The 22235-nt window shown below is 34.5% G+C and overlaps 2 protein-coding genes across 2 annotated transcripts; both read right to left on the minus strand.

Moving 5' to 3' along the window:
• Positions 1-6924: 6924 nt before the first annotated feature.
• Positions 6925-7476, minus strand: LOC145689612 (uncharacterized). The gene has a single exon (XM_081763796.1). The coding sequence runs from the start codon at positions 7474-7476 to the stop codon at positions 6925-6927; it is 552 nt and encodes a 183-aa protein (XP_081619922.1).
• A 2335-nt stretch (positions 7477-9811) lies between these two features.
• LOC145689613 (uncharacterized) lies at positions 9812-10267 on the minus strand. Its single transcript, XM_081763797.1, has one exon. The coding sequence runs from the start codon at positions 10265-10267 to the stop codon at positions 9812-9814; it is 456 nt and encodes a 151-aa protein (XP_081619923.1).
• Positions 10268-22235: the final 11968 nt, after the last annotated feature.

Raw genomic sequence — 22235 nt, forward strand, 5'->3', positions numbered from 1 at the left:
AAAGGGGATAAGCCCTTAATAGCGCTCGGACGGTTTGCATCAGATGTGGCACTATCAGCATCTTTATCTTTAATTACAAGATATCGTACGGCGGGCGCGGCAATACTTGTCTTTTCCACAATTTCAGTTTCAAATGATTTGGGCTTCTTCCGTGAGGGAGAGCCCGGATCAGATTTTAAAGTTTTGGTACCCATATAATATTGATGTTTATGAAACATATAAAAAGGAAAAAAGGGTGTGAGGTCACACCAGGGCGTTAATAGGGGAACTAACGCTACCCCCTGGCCATCCCTTCAGCACGCCCAACACCTTAGGATCAGCGTGGGGCCGACGCGGTCAAGGGGAATGGTAGTGCAAAAAAAACATTCCCGTCGACAAAAACGCGTGGCCCCGGAAAAAGAAGAGGTGAAACAAAACGAAAGAAACCTGGAAAACAAAAAGATAGCCCTCCTCCAGCCCAGGAAGAACAAAACAAATGGTGCGGATTTTTTTGAATGTTTAATGTTTTTTGTTTTTTATAGAATTTTTAGTTTTGCAGTTTTTTGTTTTTTTGTTTTTTTTTCTATATTTTCAAAGACTCAACACTCCGGACAACACAAACACTGGACGCACACAACATTAGGCCGGGTGGGTGCACGTCCTCCCCAAGTGGAGGAAGACGTCCACTAGACCTGCCTCTTCCCGACTCCTGGGCAAGGTTAAGTCGAAAGCTGAATCTTGTGCGAGACGTTGGGTAACATGTTTTTAGTGCATATAATTAATTGCACATTATATGTAGTTCGATCAAAATACTGGAAATAATGCATTTTTAAATACATATCGCATTCTTTATAGAATATCATAGTTTGCATCGTACATTCAGCTAGTTGATTTATTCCCTATATCATTCTTTTACATGAAAACAACACATAATTCATGACATATTCATAAACAATTAGCAAATCTTACATCGTGTTGTTTTGCGTTTTCCCCTCTTCGCTATTCATAGAATTTGTCTGAAGTGAAAGCCTCACACAAAATTCAAACATCTTGTATGAGCACCTTAGGAAAGCACTTTCACCCTATTTCCATGTATTGTACGTTTTATTATAATAATTGAATTTTTATGCCATTTGTTCCCTTCTAAGACAAATATCAAGCAGCTCTGAAAAATACACTAAATTATCCATATTAGATAAATAAGTGCATATTAATACGTACTGAAATATATATTAAATTGTCATAAAAGTAAAATGTCCAAATATAAAATTGTATGTGTATGACGTTAATAAATTCAGAGATATGACCATCTTATCATAATAATTATAATCCCACTCCTTTCTTATGCCCGCTCCATTTTTTCCCATATTAGATCAAACTTCAGAAAACGTTGAAATATGTATATTATTATTTTAATTGAGATGTCCAAATTTGGAATTTCATGTCTCTAACCTTAAGATATGCCGAGATAATGGTATCTCATTATAATAATTGTAATCATAACCGTTTTCGTTCTTATTCCTCTTTTCCCTTTTACATCAAATATCAAATATGTCGAAACTCGTGTCTAGTTATTTTAATTGAGAAGTGAACGAACGAATGAAAATGAGTATTGAATGGGGACGTCAGCACGGACTATCCCAAAGAAAATAGTACAATGACCAGAATAAAATAGGAAAAGAATTAAGAAGTGCTCTGCAATGAGGAAGACGAAAAAGAGTTACAATAATAAATATACGAGAAAAGACAGATAAAATAACATAAAATAGCAAAAGAGCAATAGAAAGGAAAGAAAAGTTAAAATCTTAGGAGCGACATACATACGGATTAATATGTTTACAGAGCGTGAGCCTGGTCTGAGGCATAAGCAAAATAGAGAACGTGGTCAATATACTAATGCCATCTGAAAGTACCGTCCTGGTTACGAGACAGTCCGTAACGTTCTCTGATCTCTGAGTATTCAGGATATTTAAAAAGAATGTATCCAATACTCAGTGGGACAATACATTCTGCACATTACGCACGGTTCAATCTACGCAGCAAATGACTATGCGTCAGACGAGAGCGCCTGACATGCAAACACCCCAGAAGTACTTCGTCTTACGACTAGGGCGAGAGGATGTCCGCTAATGCTTAAGGAGCGGCTTAACTGCACGAAATTTATTGTCGTTTGCCTGATCACAAGTTGCTTGCCAGAGGAGTGCACCAAGTGAAATACGGAGTCCATAGAGAAAATTTCATATCTCTGACACTAGGAAATTCCCAGATATAGACACTTTAATATAATAATTGAAAAACATATTTCCCCTCTTCACTTATTGAATTTCAAAACCATCCTTCTTCAATGGTATCTCGCGTCACAAAACTTATGCACTGTTTAAATTTGAAATATGTAGCTTAGGTGGTTTCGCCTAGGCGGTGATCGACCAGACATTCAGGGCGCTTTTCTTCATATATAGAGACGAGTGTTCTTAACAAATATTTAATAATTAGTTCATTTTATGTGATCACGGATATAAGAGGCTAAAATTCGACTCTACACTGCAAACATAGTAATAACTAGGTATCTTGAGATTTGTAATAATGTAGAAGCAGTTCTACAGAAATGTGATTTTTAAGTAGACACACGTTAAGAAAACAGGATGAAAGTGTGTGTAATTAAATATTTCTGGCTAAAATGTATTGGAAATTATAGAGAGCTGATCAGGGCCAAATTCTTATTTTTCAGAACCTCATATAATTTTGACTACAACAGAAAAGACGTGGAGGTTGTTATCTTTCCTGTCGTATTGGAATGCTACCACGAAAATAAATGCTTCAAGACTCTTTTTACTTCTTGGTGAGTACGTATATGTCTGTTTTATGTTAGACTTTTTCTTAAATATTTGAAAGGGACGTCAGAACGCCATGTAAAACTTTATGAAAAATCAAGGTCCCATCATTCTCGAGAGTGGACAACTTATCTTGATCATCCACCATAACTGACAAGCCGAACGAGGAATAAATGCGAAACTTTGTACGAAGCAACTATAAGGAGACGGACATCTGTATGTATTAAACAAACACACACAAAAAAACAACAGAGTTGCCAACCCAATATAATATTTTTTCAAATGGCATTATGTCAGGTTATTGCATACTTCGAATCAACATGTCAAACGTAAACTTAAAATACCACTTCTATTATTAAGTGTTGCAAACTAAGAATGTTGTATCACAAACATCCAAAGTTCAGAAGCATCTAACGCACATACAGCACAACGGAGGTGCACAGAATAATGCACATCGAAAGTACTTTAGTGTTGGATACCATGGTCATGGTATGGCTTGTTTCGAATGAATAGGAACGAAGTTAAAGGGCTTCACAATTTTAGTTTGTTTGAAAGTCTTTATTTCGAAAAAATGCTGAAAATAAGTTTCATATCTAGTTACTTGTATGGTTTGTAATGGATGTATAAATTATTTTGCCGTTGATAGCACTTCCATATCTCAAACCATTCTGGAGATACGACAAACATTGATAAAGTTTGCAACACTGCTTAAATCATATAATTGCGAGAACTTGTAATTACTACTAACAGCTATTGCTACAATGCTATAAAAGAGAAAGAGAATAACAATCATTTAACTATATTTCATGAATAAGCCATTTTCAATAGTGTTGTACATACTCTATTCTTGCTTAAAGCGATTCCACCATATAAATAAAAAGCTACGCGAGCTATTCGGTATTGATGGTAACTCTTACTTCTTCTTCTGATTATGTTTCCCACTATCAGAAATTTTTGAGTTTCATTTCATTTCTGATAGTGGGAAAGAGTATGCCTTCAAATCCATTATATCTTGGATATTATAGATAAAAACTGAACAAGAATATATCTCGGAAACATTGATAGGTTACTCAGCAATACTTAGTACTTATTTCAATTAAAGAAACAAATTTTGATATTACTTGATTTTCGCAATATGTTGATCTATTCTTTTAACGCAGCTGATTTGCAACTTCAGTGAGTATTAATGTCAATAATGTTCTGCTCTTCCCTGAAGGTACTCGCTGTACGTGAAGGAACCAGGAGAAACATCCGACTGGGAGTCGTTTCTGAAGCCCTTTTCACATCGACTTTGGGCTGTGTTGTTTGCAATGTTTTTTGGACTCGGACTAATTCTGACTCTCGTTCGTAGCATTGGAGAAACTGTTTGCGTTGTTCAGCCCCAACATTATTGTTGTTATTTTAGGACTTCAATGCTGAATGTGTTACAGGCATTTGCTCAACAAGGTACGTTTAATGAAAGGTATAACAAATTAAATAAAAATACTCCAAACAAAACAGATCTCAGACAAGTCATTTCTCTTTCACTATAGTATTCTATAATTGTGACTTTTATTGCACTTGTTCACAATCAAATTCCATTCCTTCACAATGAAAAATCATTTTCTTTCACACACACACACACACAGACTCACACTCATACACGCTGGATATAGTTATGCATGCTACAACTACATAAGTTTTCGTGGTTAATAAGATGTCCGAGAGTAACAAATCTTTAAAATCTTTACATTTTATCGATAATAATAAGTGTAAGTAATTATATCCTGTTAACATCTTTCTGATTTCCAATGTCTCCCTGCAATAAAGATACTATGTAGCAGCTTTAGTGTCAAAGTTAATACCCAAAGTTTAATGAGCTCAAGAAAAGATAACAACATTCCTCTCTAATGCTTGTTTCAATCTTCCGAAATTTCTCGGTTCTTACCTTAGTTCCTTGTGTTTATGCTTATGTTCTCAAATGTTCGCGATTTACTTAATTGGTAATGGACTGTCTTCCAACAATGGAAACTTACAGTACTTCTTTTTTAGTTTTTATTGTAGCTTTCTAATCTCTGGTTTTCAACTAACACTTCAAATAAACCATAAAGTACATACAATAACTGCAGTGTGTTAATTGCACTTAAATAACAAACTTAACTTTAAAATTCTGGAAAAAATGTTCATGCGTCGTGCCTTATGCACCGTCTCTCTTCAACACTTTTCATCTTGAATGACAAATGAAATCTAAATTTCGTAGGAACAGTGTTTCCAGTTCTTAAAAAATATTACTACATAATATAAGACTTAACAGGCCGCCCGCCAAAAAAGGGCTAGTGACCTTTTTTTTAAAAAAAAGAAAAGAAAAGAAACTTTACATAACAACAAATAAAATAGACTAAAACAGGAAATGAATGACATGAACATGAATGACATTACGATTCATCATTATTTGGTAAAACACGAAGTCCTCTAATTGAGCGTTTATATAAACCACTGGAAGTTTTAACAGTAGCCACTCGAACCAAACCGTTAGGTCCAGAATGCACTTCAGTGACGACTGCCAATTTCCACGATAGAAGAGGTAGCTTATCTTCTTTGAGAACAACGAATTGATCTGGCTGTATGTTTGCACAGCTTCTCTTCCACTTATTTCTTCCTTGTAGTTGTGACAAATATTCCATATATCATCTTCTCCAAAACTGTTGAAATTGTTGTTGGATCCATTGCCATCTTTAAATTGAACTAATCTTCTCCTGATGTAAGTTACGTTCTGGTAGTGCTGTCAATGGTTGACCAATAAGAAAATGACCAGGAGTTAATGCTACTGGATCATTAGGATCATTAGATAATGCTACAGGAGGTATCGAATTTAAGCAAGCTTCTATTTGTGTGATTCTTCAAACGTGAGATACGGCATTCCCATGACTCTTCTTAAGTGGTATTTAAAGGACTTAAGTGCAGCCTCCCAAAGACCACCGAAGTTGGGCGAATATGGCGGAATAAAATGCCATTGGATTCCTTCAGTAGTTGCAAAATTCTTAATCCTTTCTTGATGGTCAGCTGTATGCAACAACTTTGCGACTTCTTGAAGTTCCTTGTTGGCTACACTGAACGTAGTTCCATTGTCGCTATAGATATGCTTGCATCTACCTCGACGAGATATGAATCTTCTCAAAGCAGCTAAATTTGTCTGACTAGTAAGATCATTCACAACTTCGAGATGGATAGCCTTTGTTGCTAAACACACAAACACTGCAAAGTAGCACTTCACCTTTGTTTTTGACTTTCTGGTACCAGTTTTGATGTAAATAGGACCGGCAAAGTCAATTCCAGAATTTGTGAAAGATCTTGTTAGTTCTACTCTATGTTTTGGTAGTTGTCCCATTAATTGTTCTGGTCCCTTTAATCTTTGACATGTAATACACCTTCTAATAACTTTCTTGACATTTTTACCATTAGATATCCAATACCTTTCCCTTAGTGATGCTAGCATTAACTGACATCCAGAATGTAGCAATCGCCTGTGTTCATGTTCTATAATTAGTCTTGTTAGGTGATGATCTGGTGGTAGAATAATTTGATGTTTAGCATCAAATTCAAGTTCAGACATCTTTAATCTTCCACCAACTCTTAGTAATTGTTGATCACATATGAAAGGATTGAGAGATAAGAGTTTGCTCTTATTGCTAACTCTTCCACTTTCTTTAAGATCAGCCATTTCCTTAGCATAAACTGAGTTTTGAACTTCTCGTATTAGTCTGATTAAAACTTCTTTAATTTCTTCCAAAGTAAGAGCGTCTACATTTCTTCTTGATGCTTCTAGTTTAGCATTCTTGGAAAACCGCATGCAATAAGCCAAGACTCTCTGAAGTTTGTTTATAGTAGAGAATCTTTCGATCATACTATTGTCTTGAGTTGTCACTAAGTAACTCAGAGACATTCCTGAAGAGAAGAAAGTAAAATCGAGTGGGGCAGGCTCCGTCTTAGGCCAATCAAGTGAAGAACACTGTAACCATTGAGGACCGTTCCACCACAAATTATTATGTATTAACTTGTCAGGACTTGTTCCCCTTGATATAATATCTGCAGGATTGTCACTTGAAAGGACGTGTCTCCATTCTCCTCCCACTTCTTATACCTCAGCAACTCGATTGCCAACAAATGTTTTCCATCTACTTGGACTTGCTCTTAACCATGCTAAGACCACCATAGAATCTGTCCACATATATACCTGGGATATTCGTTGTTTTAATGCCTTAGTTACCTTCCTGACAAGTTTTGATGATAACACTGCTGCACATAACTCTAAACGAGGCAGGGAAATCTTCTTTAAAAGCGCCACTTTGGACTTAGCACATAATAGCTTGGAAGTAACTTGACCATTTTTGTTGACGGATGTTAAATACACACATGTTACATAAGCCTTTTCTGAAGCGTCTGAGAAAGCGTGAACTTGAATATCTATCAAGGTACCCGACTGAAGAATCATTCTGTTTACACTGATATCTGATAATAAAGGAATGAATTCAAGTACTGTCTTGCATCTTTGCTGTAGTTCTTTAAGAAGTGTTTCATCCCACTCCAATCTTGCTTGCCACAGATGTTGAAGAATTATCTTACATACGATTGTTATTGGACTAACAATTCCCAACGGATCAAAGATTGAAGCAATAATACCCAACATCTTGCGTTTTGTTAAATTATTATTCAACCTTTGATTTAGAGTGAATCCATTTATCACTTGAAGTTGATCAGTTGCTGGATGCCAAAGTAATCCTAATGTTTTGACTTGACCCGTATCGTCTAAGCGTAATGCAAGTTGTGTTTCTCTCAATTCTTCAGATATGCATTCCAATAACTCAGTACTGTTGAAACACCACTTTCTTAGCAAAAAACACCCTTTCGTAACATTTGTATTAATTCGTCCTTTATCTTTAAAGTTTCCTCCACACTTTCAACCCCTGAAATACAATCGTCAATATAGAAGTCATTCTTGAGAACTTGTGCTGCCTTCGGATAAGCACAAGCTTCTTCTGTACTTAATTGCTGGAGACAGCGAGTAGCAAGGAAAGGCGCTGAGGCTGTTCCGTATGTGACATTCTTTAATTCATATACCTTAATGGGTTCTTCTTCTGATCTTCTCCACAAGATCTTCTGGAATTTACAGTCACGCTAATCAATCAAAATCTGTCGATACATCTTCTCTATATCTGCAGTAAAAGCTATAGGGTAGGTGCGAAATCTTAATATAGTTGACTGCAAATCGTCTTGCACAGTTGGACCAACTTTGAGAACATCGTTCAGTGAAATGCCACAAGTTGAGCATGGGAATCCTTCAAATACTACTCTAGTCTCCGTATTAGTACTAGCTTCCTTAATAACAGGATGATGAGGCAAGTAATATCCTTCAGTAATATTAGAGTTGCCTTCCTCTTCCTTCATATGGTCCAAAGTTTCATACTCTTCAAGGCATGCCACATAATCTTTGCGTAACTTGGGTCATCTATTTAACCTTTTTTTCTAGTTTTTGTAAACGCTGAACAACTGTCTTATAAGAATCACCTAACTGGATTACTTTTTGTTTGAATGGCGGTCTTACTATAAAGCGCCCTGTTGAATGTCTTCTAGTTTGAGATAAAATGTTCTTCGCACTCCCTTTCTTCTTTGGACAGAGGAGTTTCTTGAATATCTTCTACTTTCCAAAACTTCTACAGCTGATGGCTTAAATCATCGTTGTTGTGCAAAAAGAATGTTCCATGTTCTGGCGTGTTGTTGTGCTCGGGTATCTGATACTGTCCTGAAACTATCCATCCTGACTCTGTATTTTGGAGAACTGGAAATGTTTGTGGAAGCACCTGTTGTCCTGCTTTGAGTAGACTAAAGAAACTTCCAGCACCTAACAACAAATCAATCTTACCAGACTTGTTGAAATTAGGATCCGCTAACTGTAAATTTGGTGGAAAGTTTCATTCTTTAATGTCAATATCAGCATCAGGTAAATTTTCCGCTATTTTGTGCAATACAAAATACTCAACATCTACACTAAAATCACTTACAGCAGAGAATACTTGTAACTTACTTCCGTATTTAACGTTGCAACTTAAATTATTAATACCTTGTACAGGAACATTGATAGGAAATTTCTTTAATTTTAACCTTTGAATGAGATATTCTGTTGCAAAATGAGATTGAGAACTATCAAGCAAAGCCATAAACCATATGTAATTTACCATTGCAATCTTTAACTTGAACAAGTGTAGTTGAAAGCAAAACACGCACATTACTTTTAGGCTTCACAGAGCAATAAGTACTAGTATTAACAACTTCCTGTCCTTGAGACATTGACTTTTCCCCTACAGATTCCGTAACAGAATCATTTTCAACACTTGCTGCATGATTAGGCTGTGATTTCTTAAAATCACTATGCAATAACGTGTCATGCTTGAGATTACATATTTTGCATGCACTTAGCGAACAATCTTTCGCTACATGGTTGACAACTTACAAACAATTAAAAGAAAGTTTGTTTTGTTTCGCAAAACTTAATCTTTTGGATACACTTAATTTCTGAAACTCATTACACTTGCGTAACGCATGACTTTGTGACAAATTTACACAAAACATTAGTACTTACATAAGATTGTCTAGCATTTTTTACTTCCTTGACAACATTAGATTTACTGAGATGCGACTTTGATTGTGTACACTTTACCAATTCTAAGGCCTGGCATTTATTTTCTAGAAAGACATGAAGTTCTTCTAAACTAGCAAACTGTTCCCTATTTGTTTGATTCTTAAGTCTTTACGTGTTTGTTCATCTAGCTTTTCCAAAACTAGCTGCGATAACAATATATCCTCCAAAGGAGTATCTAACTGTAACGCCTTAAGTGCATTTACGTTACTTATAGTTTGATTTAATAATGTCCTTAAGTCCGCCACTGAATCTTTACTGACAGTCGGTAATGAAAGCAATCCTTTACATGAGCAGTTGCTCTTAGCTTTGGATTATTATACCTTTTTCATATCATTTCCCGAGCAAGTTTGAAATTTTCACCTGTCAATCGCATATTCTCAACTAATTTGCTTGCGTCACCTGATAATGAGGACAACATATAATGAAATCTTTGAATATCATCTAAAGTCTGATTGTTTACCACCAAACAACGGAAAGTATCATGAAAATGTCTGAAATCTATAACTTGACCTTTAAATGTTGGTAGCTTTATGACTGGTAATTTTAGACACCCTATATTTGCGGTTGAATCACCTGACGAACTTCTATTGCTACGAGTAGCCTTCTCAGCTGTTTCAACAATTGACGTCATTTTTGCAAGAGTATCGTAGTAAGTAGCTTGAAACAACACTCTATCCTGTGTGTATTCATTGTTTTCGTCCTTTAATTCAAGCTGTTTTTGCACTTCATCATATTCGTTGAATATATTGGGTAAACGTGCACACCTAACTTTAATTTGCATTACATCGCCGTCTGCTCCAAATTAGTTCATTGTTGTAAGGGAAGCTTTAGCTAGGTCTCTTGCCTTTATAAGAGAATTTGTATTTGAATCCATTGCTTGTGATATTTCTACCTGAAGTCCTTATAACAACAGACCTTTACACAAGTAAAGAAGAAAGAAAATATACTTAGCTACGTGACTGCTATATGTCACCTTTGTTTTTCTTCAGATTGCAATGCACAGCTGTATGCGTAGGCGCTTACGTGATAAGTCCACTAGGTCAATTTTGCTTCTGTTTCTCACTGTCTTTACACACACACATAGTCAATATGAAAGTTGCAATGATACACTTATTCTTTTTCTTGGCACAACACTTCCTCCATCCGGTCCGGAGGACCAATAAATGTTCGCGATTTACTTAACTAGTAATGGATTGTCTTCTAACAATGGAAACTTTCAATACGTCTTTTTAGTTTTTATTGTACCTTACTAATCGCTGGTTTTCAACTAACACTTCAAATAAACCACAAAGTACATATAATAACTGCACTGTGTTGATTGCACTTAAATAACAAACTTAACATTAAAATTCTGGAAGAAACGTTCGTGCGTCGTGCCTTATGCACCGTCTCTCTTCAACACTTTTCATCTTGAATGACAAATTACATCTAAATTTCGTAGGAACAGTGTTTCCAGTTCTTAAAAATATTACTACATAATATAAGCCTTAACGCCTTCTTCTTATGAATATAAAGAAACCGATTTGTTCTGCAAAAGACTTTACTTAGAAACTCGAAATATCCACAGAAAAAATATAGAAATTCATTCAAAAGTATTAATTTACGCAATATGCGTAAGTAGTCTGGGAATAATCTATAATACGTAATATTGCAATTATTAAAATTCGAATCCGGTAACAATATTACTAATAGTCAGGATGATGTCTGAATGGAAGGTCTATACACTAAAGATACAGAAGACCAACTACTCGTATCGGAGAATCCACAGGATGTGTAGAGTTCATTTTAACGTTCCTTTCAGCATCGAGAATACAGTAGACGTGGACCTACTGATTAACGCGCAATCCGTATCACATGAGCTTCCGCCAGAAATTGAACCGGGGTTTCCATGATAAAGATACGCACGCCAACCGCTTAGCCACGGAGATCCAGGATGTGTAGAGTAGTGAACTAAGTCTTTTAGATAAATCTACTGAAAGTAATAAATTAACGTAAAACATTAAGAAATAAAGGTGCATAAATCACAAATGTTACAAGGAAGTATCCAATTTCGTTCCATTTCTGCGAGGTTCAACCAATACACCTCTTAATATATGATTTAGTAATAAACAGAGATTTTTAAAATTTTGTTGATTATAATATTCACAACTGCATTATTGGATAATATTACATCCCGAAGTAAAAACCGAGCAATGCTTTCATAGAAAGAAATATTCGTAAGAAAAAATAAAGGCGTGACAAAGTAATATGAGCAAAGAACAACACATTTCTTAGAACAAAAATACTTCAGAAATCACAGGAAGTTTGGAATCACAGAAATAACAGGAAACTCTTTCAGTCTTTGTTGTAACATTCTCTCAATATATATTATTACAGGATATATTATAGCATGAATATGTTAATGTATCTATATGCGAATTGACGATGTCTTCTACTTCATAATTTGAACAAAGTTCGAATAAAATCTAACTGACGTTGCATAACAATCCAACTTTAGAATCCAATAGAATTATGAAAGTTTTCCTTCTTGCTAGTTTTCGTTCTTTTGGTTTATTAGTTCATTATTGTATTAGCGTTTACACATATCGAACAATTAGCAGGAAAGAATTTTCCCTGTAGCATAAATGAAGATGATTTTCTTCTTATGTAACTACCAAACAATATTTTGCACAGTAATCAAATAAACCTGGGGGATATTTCCCAATATATTATCCGTAATATTTAAAGATACGATAATAAGTGTAGCTACTATAAGATTATGTTATTATTTCCAGGTTCCGTTCCAACTCCAGTTCTATGCTCCGGCCGAATGGTATTATGGCTATCATTTGTATTTGGAGCTGTAATCTTTACATCCTATTCTGCAGTTCTTGTGTCGCACTTGGCTATTAGAAGAATATGCCTTCCATTTTCGTCACTTGAAGAACTCGCTTCACAGAAACAATATACCCTTGTGCTCACGAATAACAGTTATGAATACAACATATTTAAGGTAATATTATAATAGATATTTACAAGAAAATAATAAAAATGGGAAAACAAATATTGATTTGGTTACAACAACATCCGTATTTCCTTTACTTTTACCAGAAATTAAGAAATTTAAATGAATGGAAATTTTGTTTCAGTGTTCATTTGTTTCTTCCTTTATATGTTTCTTCGTTTTTCAGTGTTTAAAAATTTTCTTTTCGCCCAAATTTCCATTTATTACGATTTAAAAAAAAAGTTTCCCGAGGACTCATAACTCAGTACGGGTGTTAGTGACGTCCATAAATAGCGTGTAAGTAGCATAAGAGTAGGAAATTTCACTAGAGAAAATCTTTGCCGGCTGAACAGGTATTGAATTTAATCTAAATATAAAAGTATGTGCTCTTCGAAGGTGATTTTTGTTATAATTTTATTAAAAGCAATTTTCTTGTTTTCTTTAGCGTATATCTTATATTGAGTCTCATTCAAGCAAAATCTTTAACACTCACGGTAGCTGGTAGTTCTACGTTGAATACAGAGTGCATTTTCAGAGAACTTTTAAAACAATGTCATGTGGTGTACTGACTAAGAAAACAAGGTTTTAAGAAGTGATGTTACTGAAGGAAGTGAGACCCACAATTTGTAGTTATAAAAATTATGTCATCACATACGATTTGATTAGTCATATATAGTTAAACAAGCACGTGGTAGTTCATCAATTTTGTATATGAATATTACAAGAGCCAACCCCCATTATTCAATCCTTACAATCCATACCAGCTAGTAGGTAAAGTAAGTAACGTAAGATAGATGTTTTGGGTGTCGATCCTTTTGTTTGCAACGAAGTTTGGATGTTGAGGAATGTTAGAGGATTCGTGTCTTCATTCTGAACACATCCTCAATAAAAGTAATTCACTGGAGAACCATATTTGTAGCATATATAATCAAAGAATTTGCATGAATCTCAATTAATATTCACGAAAATTGTACCAGATGTTTGAATATTTTTCACAGTCACTGTGCTAGTAGCCGGTGTATATAACATTGTCATATTCACAATCCTTATTGACGAGAAACTTTCTCTGAGTTTTCTGTCTCTTTATAAAAGTTTATTAAGCGCAAAAGAAGTGTATATGCTTTTACCTGACTCGAACCGAATTTCAGAAAAATAATGAACAAGAATGCAAGTCATATCATTCCTAAACATGCCTTAACATTGATATCTATCTCACAAAAGTGCTCGTCTTGCTCATTTTGATTATTATTACATTTAACTTTGATAACGTAATTAAAATGTATGTTGTTTGTTTACGTAACTACTATATTGTGAGAACATAGTGAGTCAGTGGTAGAGCGTTCAACTTTGATGCGAAGTCCCTGGGACGATCCTCGACTACATGAATTTGAAGTAGACAATAGGGTGGGTCGAATATAACGATTTCTTTCAAATCGAATTCTAATAGTGCGGAAAAGTTGGACCATCTATCGAAACGTTTAAGTGTAATTTTGTTTTCAAATCGTGCAATATCTTCAGTTCGCGCATCCAGGTTTAAGTTTTACCAAATTGTCAAAAATCGTACTTTTTTGGAACACCCTGTATAGAACACAGGTTGCTTCTGATAGTTGTAATAAAGCGCTAATTCTCAAGTAGGCATGTAACAATACACAGAAGAAAAGAAAATCAACATCGGCTAATATCTTCAGTTCTTGCTCTAAGGTCAAAATCTCGTGAAATTGTAAAAAATCGTACTTTTTTTGGAATACCCTGTATAAAATAGTTTATGTTGTTATAGATTTAATATGGCGGTTATATTTTTCCCAACCATGCGGGAATATTCAGAAAAAAGAAAGTAGAAATTGGATAGTATCTTCAGTTCGTGTATTGGAAATTAAAAATCGAAAATTTTACGAAAGGAATCATTTTCTATGTTTTCGATCCGAGCGTGATTTGGGGGGCCAGAAGTGTCACCATCTAGGTACTCAAAAAGATGTCTGAAAGGTAACTCATTAAAATGTAATGAACGGAAACACATAAGAGAATTAGATTTCCGAAGATTGTTGAAATCGAGGAATCAACCACGATCAGGTAAAAGTCTGAGAAATTTTTTACCACCTGATCTCAATTTTGAAGCAACTGTCTATACCGAATTGATAGATTGATCAACGTGTAAACTTTCATCACCACCAATAATGGCCCATGTAACAACAGCGAGTATTTTGTCATTTCTAAACACAAAAGAACATCCCTGAGTTTCACTACGTAAAATTTCCATGTCACACGCTGTCCGTAGAAAGAAGTGTTAAACTTGTAACAGAGGCTGCTACGAAAGTGTGTGGCTCCTTAAACAGAGATGGTTTTATTCGGACCACACATTTGTCACGCTCTATAATGCCAGATTTTAGTAAGAAGTCTGATCTTGAAGTTTCGCCCGAAATACAAAAGAAATAAATTTGAAACTTCTACAATGGTAGGGTGGTTGGAAAGGGTGTGGATGGAACTCGAAGTGCATCCACCTCCTCGTGGTGAGTTCTGGGTCATTTCTAAGATCAGAAATGAGCGAAGAGCTGCACGCTCGGATCGAAAACATAGAAAATGATTTCTTTCGTAAAATTTTCGATTTTTAATTTCCAATACACGAACTGAAAATACTATCCAATTTCTATTTTCTTTTTTCTGAATATTCCCGCATGGTTGGGAAAAATATAACCGCCATATTAAAACTATAACAACATAAACTATTTTATACAGGGTATTCCAAAAAAGTACGATTTTTTACAATTTCACGAGATTTTGACCTTAGAGCAAGAACTGAAGATATTAGCCGATGTTGATTTTCTTTTCTTCTGTGTATTGTTACATGCCTACTTGAGAATTAGCGCTTTATTACAACTATCAGAAGCAACCTGTGTTCTATACAGGGTGTTCCAAAAAACGTACGATTTTTGACAATTTGGTAAAACTTAAACCTGGATGCGCGAACTGAAGATATTGCGCGATTTGAAAACAAAATTACACTTAAACGTTTCAATAGATGGTCCAACTTCTCCGCACTATTAGAATTCGATTTGAAAGAAATAGTTTTTTTCAACCCACCCTAGTAGACAACAACCATCTTGTCCATATGTTTTCTCGGACTTCTTCCGCTTCTTCATTCCACCTATTTTATAAACATTCTCTTTTCATAAATCACTCAGCATTCTTTAGCCTAAAAGGCATAGGCTAGAGGAGTAAAACTAGGCATGTATTTTCATTCCAGATTAGGCATTGCCAAGTAATAATTTCATTACACATGCCAACTAATATTAAGAACGAAAAGAGTTGTAGATTGCTGAGGAATTAATGCAGTACATACATTTTTAGTTACTTACATGTTTAGATATTTTAGAACAATATTAACAGTTTAGTTCTGTCCCCAAGGTAATTACTATATAATTGTTTCAAATGTTTCCACTACAGGGAGCGAACGATGGAGCGTTGAAGCTCATTTGGGACACTTCCTTTGCTGAAGGCACGGAAAACATTGCACTGAACTTCTCTCATGGAATACAGAAACTGTGCACACACCCAACGGTATTTATAGAAACACCTGAAGTAATGAGTGCAAATGAACTTCCATGCAGAGTCAGGGCATTGCAAAATTACTTTCCTGTACAAGTCACAATGATATTTCGTGAACAATGGAAGTACAGCAACATCTTCGATTATCAGTAAGTTATAGTTTAATTGTTTATCAGGCAAAACAATAAACTTCTTTTAGATAAGAATATTATAATTATCCACATTCAGAATTGGAAAATTGAAATGCTCTATACATATCAAGCAATCATTAAGTGTAGAGAGCAAAATATTTACACTGAGAGTAAGTAGAGAATGCTTAAAAAATAGGAAGCAATTCGGTTGCTGTAGACTTCTTTATGTTTGTTTAGAAATTTGAATAATATTAAATTGAGATAATTGTGTGTGTGTGATCTACTGGTCAAAAAGTTTATATATCAATTAGCAAGAGAGATTGCCTTAGTATAATCTAATATTGTACTTAAGTATATGATATTTCATGAGAAAATAGATATATCTATGTACTGAGACACGAATAAACAGGAATAGTACGTACGAAGTTCTCATGAAATGTACACTGTTTACACAGTAGTATTTATAAGTTCTAGTTACTGATACTACGAAAAAAATCCTTATACGTTATGGCTGTATATACTATACAATACTTTATATTTAATGTAAAATGTTCAGGGCTGACTTGAGTTTAATAGGTTGAAACATATGGGACTTATATTAGATATGTTAAGAAAGATATACAAATTAGAAAGTGAGGTTTAATAATCTATCAACAAACTACCTCACGTATATGATTCCTCAGATGAAAAGATGAAAAAAATCATAGACCACCGTGGGTGCACAAATGCGTCATTTCGGACTTATTTGGAGGGACGAAAAACTAAAAGAAAATCTTTAAGTTTCACATCTTACGGTTATGCTGGCTAGGCTAAAGGAGGTGGTAATGATAAGAAATGAAGACAATGGTGAAATGAATACAGTGGGAGGAAATGGGAGAACTTTCAGAAAACCCATCCGCACGGAGTTTGCCCACCGAAACGTCCATTTGGTGCGAGCTGGGATGGAAACAGCGATCTCACGCACCAGAGATGAAGACACTACCATTGAGCCACCGCGGTCCTTAAAAAAAGAAAAAAAAAACAGACTACAATTCGAAAACGAAATGTTAAATCAAGGTTGGATATAAGAATATTACACATTTACTGGTTAGATTAATGGATAAATGATAGAAATAATTATCTCAGGAAGTTTGCGTTTAACATTTTTAACATTTATACATTTTAAATTAGCATTAAATTAACATTCTGATTTAACATTTTTTCAATTATAGAATAACTCAGAGTTTTCTATTACGCCTCGCGGTTAACTCTGTTGCCGCTTCTATTTCACACGAAGCGGTAAATGAATGGAATCTACGTTTAAAGAAAAACATCGTTTTCACGTTGCCTCTATCCGACATTTCGTTCTCGAGTTATGGCCCGTTATTTCATTGACCCTCCTAACTTTCAGCGGACTGTAACTCCGAAATGATACATTTGTGAATTCATAGTGGTTTATTTTTTCATATTTTTTAAGAATCTTCTTACAAATATTGGTGGTGTCCTATATGCATTATTTAACAAACCATTCCAAACAGTATATGTATTATTTAACAAACAAGGTTAAAACTCAATATTATTTACCATATTTTTATCTTTTCTAGGGGATTCTTTATTCTTCTCACATTTTCCGATTGCATTAATTCCTCTATCTTCAGTTATTTGCACGTGTCTTTCCTCAGTTTAAATAATATAATCATGCGATGCAGGAAGAGCTTTTTAATGTTGTTTGTACTTCCCAGACTACGTTATAGCGAATTATATTAAAGGTTTTCCATGATATTAATTCTGAAAATCTAAATATTACTCGCAGCAAAGCACGGTTTGCTCGATTGCACGTATCAACTTCAATAATAAAAAAATCTTTCTCGTATTTACCATTGAATGCTTTCTGAAGAAGTGACTTATTCAGTCCATGGAAAGTGATGGATTTCTCATGGCCTGTTTTCAAGAAGCAACGGAAAAGATTCGCACAAGAAGCTAACTCTGGAAGATTTTATGCATGTTTTTTCAACGTGAGGCTATATGAGATGTCAACCTACATTTGAAGGAGCAATCCAAATCACTTTAAAGCATTCCACTAGATGCGAACCACGAACTCCGTGTACTAAAGACACGCGATATAGTCACTAAACCAGTGGAGACAGTAAAAGGCAAATGAAAGGAATACACATTGCAGAAAGCAAGAAATACAGGTATAGTCCAGAAGTTGAAAACCGAAACTACATTAAGCATAGATTACAGAAAAGGTATATCACAGAATGAGTTCTAGAAAGGTCTTACCGAAATGAAGAAGAAACAGTTATAGAACAAGAATAAATGCATTCATAGGAATTTAGGGTAAGATGAAAGAAAAAAGTTCTATATTGGTACTAAAATACATTAAACAGATTTCACCACCAAGCGAAAGAGGTAGCAATGGTGTAGCACATTAGATTTACCAGGTCACGGATTGAAAGAGATGTCATTCACTTGAGCAAATGCGATTTTTTTTAAAAAAAAAGAGAAAATGGAAACGACCACATGTAGTATTCGTTAATTTATAATTTCATTTTGTGTGAATGAAGTAGAATATTTTGGCGAAAATATTCAGAAGAAATGTAATATGTAATATAAAATAAGCGCATAAAGAACTTATGCATAAAACAGAGAGCAATAGGCAGATTAAAACTGGAATCTAATTTATGTTAGAAAAATGTATGCTAGAGTGAATGGTTTTTCATTAACTTTATTCAGCACATATTCACAGCAAATAGCAAACATGACCTTAATTATAAAAAATGTAATACGATGAAGGGAAATAGTGCGAAAATATGAAATCAAATATGAATAGAACGTAAAAAGACTTATATAAGACAAGAAAGAGAGAAAGTAATAAGATGTCAGATTTCCTTTATTTAGGCGATATTACTAAGAACCAGATGTACCAAAGGATATAAAAGCAAAGATAGCAATAGCGAAATGATCTTTCGGTGAGAAAATGGAATATTTTGTGTGTTGCTGAACAGAGAGAATATTGGACGTTATTAATCACAAATCTCTTTGAAAAGGAAAAGGCTAAAATGTTTTCAGAATTGTCGAAAAATCTGGAAACTTCTGGATTACTTCTACGTATATCAAAAGAAGGTTGAGTACAAAGATAGAGGCGAAATGGGTATGCAATATAAACTAAAACTTGTTGTAAATTATTTATTAGAAATTAATGAGAACAAATTAATTGAAGTAGGAAAATGTTCTCCCATATGCATGGCCTATTCAGAGACCAGAATGATAACTTTATTTGCGAAAGACGTTGTTCCCAATTGGGTTTATTGATAATGATAATAAAGAGAAACATGAAACAAAGGATAAAAATACAGAGGAAACAAACTACATAAAATAATTAATTGATACACAGAAAATGTTGAAGTTACAACACTAGAAGTTACACTTGAAGCTACTATACACCAGCAGTTACTACACTAGAAAACTTAATAAAAAATTCTCTCAAGTCATTTATATTTTACGAAGACGAATAATGAGAATGAAGATCTAGAAAAACGAAAAGATTATACATACCCCTGCATTATACGATGTTTCTAAACATATACTTGAGGATGTTAGTTATATATTAAACGCTCCGAGGCTGTAAAACAATGATTTTTCCCTTCTGAAACATTGCAAAACGTATCAGGAGATAACAATAGAAACAGGATTTGAAGAGCACGAAAATGGCTGATCTCTTATATGAGAAAGAGAAGAAAGACTTTTCGATTTATCTTCTATAGCAAAAAGTTAGAGTATTTCACTCGCAACTATGCTGCAAGCATTGCTTTCTACAGAAGACAGGTGTAAACTTATAATCTGACAGTGAGCGATTGTTCAGACGATGGTTATATCAAATTCTGAATGTTTATTTCGCATCATATTTACAAAGAAAAACATTGACCAGATAAGCTGTGTTTTCCATAAAATTAAAAGATTGTCAGATAAAGTTCTCCATTTTATAACACATTCCTATACTTGTGGCTGCCAGAACCAAACTGCAAACATATCAACTATGTTTTCGTTCACACCTTTTATAAAACTTCTTTGTAAGTACATGACCGAAAATTATCTTTATCATATCATATTAATGCATTGTGACAGTGACGACGCACAAATTGAGAAACCAAAAGAATTAAATTTAATTTCTTATATAATACTGAGAGACTGGTTTAAATTTGTTAGGACTATAAAGGGAAAAAAATCATTTCGAGTTATTGAAATGAACCAAGATAGTTTCATTTCATTTTCCAGTTGTACTCGCTAGACAATCAATTGATAAAGAAAATATGCGTGGGTCAGTCAGAAAATTAGTTCCATTGCTTACGGAAATAAAACAGGATAGAAATTTTTACAATAATTTGAATCGTAAAGTCCCATTCACAATTTACTTTCCAACGTAATCACCTCTGCTATTTAAGCATTTGTCGAAGCATGGTACAAGTTTTTCTATGTCTTTCTGTAAAGAAATCCCGTCCAATACGGGATAACCATTCTTGGGCCGCAAGTTTCACGTCATCCGAGTGGTAACGTCGCTTTGAAAGTTCGCCTTTCGTCTTCTTCCTCTGTTTGCAGGAATGAATTCATTTACGCGAGCAGCGATTTCCAGATTTGTCGCAGTTGATGGTCTTCCCTCTCGCTCAGCATCGTCAATATCTGTACGCCCGTCCTCAAACATATTGCACCACTTCGCGATAGCTTGCCGTAATATTGCATTTTCACCATACACTTAATGCAACACCCAATAAATTTCAATGCAGTTACACCTTTTCGCCAACAGAAAATGAATCACTGCACACATTTCCAATTTGGACGCCACTTGCAGCTCTCGAGACATGTTTACGACTGATTATCAGAACACCTCCACTTGCCTCGTGAAAGCCGCTACGTCACACGATACAGCTACACGTCTCCAGTGTTGCCACACAGTTTCATCAAGATAGCCTTTTACCGAAAATGTTAACGAAGGAGTGCATTTAACTTTCAGACTTACCCACGTATAATATAGATAGCAACAAGATATGTTCAATGCCTTAATATCAACTGGATAGGACATGAAAAGGATTTGAGAATTCAACTTTAAATACTCTTTTGCATGATAATGATTCTTTCTTACTAGAAAACAATGAGTTTCGAAAGAAGAGCGGAAGGTTGACCATCACTCCTACAATTTCTACATCTCTCATATCAGTTTACCATTCCAACGCATATACCAAGAAAAGGGATCTGTTGAGCCTCCTATTACTCATTCATCAGGATTTTTATGAGTTCTACCGAAATCTGAAGACTTCATTCTACAGTTGAGCTTGATATTGAAACATTCAAAGATAGCGATTAATGTTACCCAGTAAAAAAAATAATGAAAATTTAAATTACTTGAAAGAACTAGTATTATCTTACCGTGAAATCATTCAACTTGATCGTGTAGAACAAACTTTTAACATACTTATTTTCATAAATTTTCAAACAAAATCTGCTTGTTGTTTCCGTTGTTTCGTAATTTACATTAATGTAATGTGATTTTGAAGCCTCAACAAGCCATTCAATTTGAGAAACTTTATCTACTAAATACGGGGAAACAAGCAAAATATTTCAAATTTATATTTTCATAACTACTTTTTAATTATTCTCTGTTCTGTATTTCAGACAAACACAAAGTAATTGTCTCCCATGCCACTGTCTGATTCGTGCCCTTCAATTGCACAAATGCGAGATGACAAGACGTAATATCTATAGGAAAATATAAAATACACGGCTTTGTCGTTAAAAAATTGAATATTAATTCAAAATTTACAATAAGTTCCCCATTTAATAGTAAACCTTTCGTTTATATGAGAGAACTGAAAGTATTTTTTAATTTATTTCAAAATCTTTTTGACTTGCTTCCCTATAAAATTGTAGTAAATTTACATAAGTTTTGCCATTCAGAATATTGGATGTTATACCAATCAGAACATTGAGAGGAAATTGTATTTTCAAGGACATCAAAGATGGTCTTTGGAAGGAAATGAAGAGAGGTTCAAAGAAAAATTTACAACTGAAAGACGGTATTAAAACGAAAGATATAGTTGGAATGAAAATGTTAGCTA

Source organism: Thermobia domestica, chromosome 7 (assembly GCF_964235325.1).
Source record: "Thermobia domestica chromosome 7, izTheDome1.hap1.1, whole genome shotgun sequence".
NCBI classification, from domain to species: domain Eukaryota; kingdom Metazoa; phylum Arthropoda; class Insecta; order Zygentoma; family Lepismatidae; genus Thermobia; species Thermobia domestica.

Excerpts from the sequence above, each read along its gene's own strand:
- LOC145689612 (XM_081763796.1), bottom strand. The coding sequence starts at position 7,476 with ATGTTGGGTATTATTGCTTCAATCTTTGATCCGTTGGGAATTGTTAGT.
- LOC145689613 (XM_081763797.1), bottom strand. The coding sequence starts at position 10,267 with ATGCAAATTAAAGTTAGGTGTGCACGTTTACCCAATATATTCAACGAA.